Source organism: Henckelia pumila, chromosome 4 (genome assembly GCF_033568475.1).
Source record: "Henckelia pumila isolate YLH828 chromosome 4, ASM3356847v2, whole genome shotgun sequence".
In the NCBI taxonomy this organism is placed as follows: domain Eukaryota; kingdom Viridiplantae; phylum Streptophyta; class Magnoliopsida; order Lamiales; family Gesneriaceae; genus Henckelia; species Henckelia pumila.
In genome coordinates this window covers 148,510,419-148,513,314 of record NC_133123.1, presented here as the reverse complement: position 1 = coordinate 148,513,314, position 2,896 = coordinate 148,510,419, and the positions used below count along the sequence as shown (strand labels likewise).

The window sequence follows — 2,896 nt, the reverse complement described above, 5'->3', positions numbered from 1 at the left end:
AATTTATCTCCTAATAAAACACTGTATATCTTTAAAAAAATTAATATATATACACGAATAGCATGCCACCACGTACTCGTATTATTAATTCATCCACATGATCTTTCTGCTGCACTTTATACTTTAGCAATTCCCCCAATCTGTTTTATTTTTTAAACATTAATCGCAGATCATCCATTCCATTATACTTGTAATCTAATTCAATGGACCAATAAAAATCTCATTACAACACAAAATATTCCCCTCCCACACTTCTACTACTACGCACCTCATTATGAGTGTACGTTACTTTCCCCCAAGAATAAATCTTTTTTCAAAATTTTAAAATCACTCGAAACCAAACCAGCTCACATTTCCAACCAATCTTTGAGCCCTAACTAATTTTTCAATCGAAAACTTTGAGGGGGCCATCTGTTTCCTTTCCTTTTCCTACAAATCACGGATCTTTTTCAGCAAGCTCAATCGTGACTGTTCGCCGCTGGCAGAGTTTCAAGATTCCCAGAGCATTTTTCTTGAAAGCTCATTGTTTTTTTTTGAGTGATTTCTTGATATTCAAGGATCGATACCAAAAGGGTACGTACGTAGTCGATCGTTTGGATTCGGAGTTTGAAAAAAGTCGTTAGGTGTCGCGATGTTATGCCGGAGAAGTTCGATGAAAAGCGGCGGAGGATCGGTGCCGGTGCATTTGAATGTGTATGATCTTACCTCTATCAATGGCTATGCTTATTGGCTTGGGCTGGGGGCTTACCATTCTGGTGTTGAAGGTTGGTTCTTTTTTGAGAAAAAATAAAATCTTTGAAACTTTATTATTATTATTTTGTTTGTTTCAAGTTTTGAATTTTGATTGATTGTTCTGGTGGAGTGATGAATCAGATCTACGTTGGAGTTATTCTGCGGAATTATATAAAAGAAAGTCAAGATTTGATTTATTCGTCTGGTGGAGGATCAAGTGTTTTTTGGAATAAATTTTACTTGTTTTATAAAAAAAAATATAGTTTCTTGATTTGAGATATGATTATTATATTATATTTGCATCCGTTGCTTACTTGCTTCCTCGATTCCACTTCACTTTATGCGGATTTGATGCCATTTTGGACGATCACTACTTATGAAATGGACGAATTTAAATTTTTGTATTCGACGAAAAGGACATGTTTTTGAATGATTTGTTTAATTTATTGAAATGGGATTTGTTTTATTTTATTATTTTAAAATGTTGGATTTGTAGTTCATGGATACGAGTATGCATTTGGAGCCCATGAGTATCCCACAACTGGGATATTCGAAGGAGAGCCAAAAAGCTGCGATGGATTCACATTCAGGAAATCTATTCTCATAGGATGGACTGATTTGAGTGAGGGTCAAGTGAGGGGAATCATGGAGAAGCTTGCGGAAAAATACAGGGGAGATGCTTACAACTTGATCACCAAGAATTGCAACCATTTCTGCAACGATGCTTGCATCAAACTCACCGGGAATCCCATCCCGAATTGGATCAATCGCCTCGCCCGAATCGGTAACTATTCGACGGTTTTCGGCTTTCTTTATGTTTGGTTGCAAGGGATGGACTGCTTCTGTTATGCTGGTTTTTCATTCAAGTAATACCACTAGAATTAGACTTGAGTAGCTTAGCCATTAATTTGATGGGCTCCACCAAGAGTTTTTGATTAAAGTGTTAGCTTTTTAGATGACAATTTATGATCATTGATCAAGCGCTCACCTCAAATAAGTCTTTCTTGTCGAGCATCGACTTATGGGTTTGATGTTGTTAACGAGCTACTCATTGGTGACTCAACTCGACTATAGTACCCCGAGTATTTATATATGTATTTTTGGTTTCTTGATATCTTCAACTATGTGCTAAGAAGACTTTATTGTGTGTGTGTGTATATAGGTTTGTTATGCCAATGCATAATTCCGGTAAACTTGAATACAACAAAAGTAAGCCACCACAGAATAGAAGACAAGCAATGTGAAGTTGAGAAAAAGAAACTCAGAAGCCATTCAAATAGGTTCTCGAACTCATCTTCCAATTCATCATCTTCTTCTTCGCGCTCTCCGCCCCTCGCGACGACCATCACCGACAGTTTAAGCAGAAGCCGAAGCCCTTTGCCCCAGTCTTCGCCTTCGAGTAATGAATCTCAGACGAACTAGAGGTTTCGAAATCTTGAAATGGGCTAAGTTTCATTCATTCTTTTATCATATGATGATCCTGTTATTATATGCTAATAGGGTATCAAGTTTTGAGCCTTGCAAATTTGTACATGGATTTCTTCTCTTCTCCCCAGCTTTTGCTTGAGGGATTATTTAACATGGTATTTGTTTTTAACAATTTCTTTTATTATTATTAATATCATTAGTATAATAAATTTAAAATGTACACGAGCTGATCTCTATAATCAGTAGTTTTCTAAATTAACCGTAACATATATATTTTCAAACAAAACTTTGGAAAACATCAAGAATGAAACTAAACACCCTCTATATTATATTATGGGCAAATTATTTTAAACTCCCCACTACCAAACTTCTCTTTAACTTAACTCCCTATCCATCACTTTCTTTATTTTTACTTCTTAGTTGTCCCCATATTTGAATTAAAATATAATTAAAACTAATCCTTTGTACGTGGCTTTGTTATACCTATCGAACCAGTCCCGCACATGCAAGACTATTAGTTACGCAAGGTTTTCAGCCGATATACTCCAGATTAGGGTCCAACATGCTTCCGTATGATGAATTGAATTTAAATACCTCTTTAACCATAATGTCGTCGGGTCATACCTGCCGAATTTTACGAAGTGCTCCTCACACTCTAACCACGCAGTAGCAACAGATGGTTTCTGCACAAGTTCCTTCAACGACACCCAGCACAGCCTTAATTCATTTTCTACCT

At 36.4% G+C, this 2,896-nt stretch overlaps 1 protein-coding gene across 1 annotated transcript; it reads left to right on the top strand.

Moving 5' to 3' along the window:
- The first annotated feature begins 237 nt into the window (after nucleotides 1-237).
- Nucleotides 238-2,192, top strand: LOC140866012 (deSI-like protein At4g17486). Its single transcript, XM_073270867.1, has 3 exons — nucleotides 238-764; nucleotides 1,229-1,516; nucleotides 1,895-2,192. Exons 1-3 carry the CDS (start codon nucleotides 632-634, stop codon nucleotides 2,152-2,154), a joined length of 681 nt encoding a protein of 226 aa, XP_073126968.1. The 5' UTR covers nucleotides 238-631; the 3' UTR covers nucleotides 2,155-2,192.
- The last annotated feature ends 704 nt before the right edge of the window (nucleotides 2,193-2,896 follow it).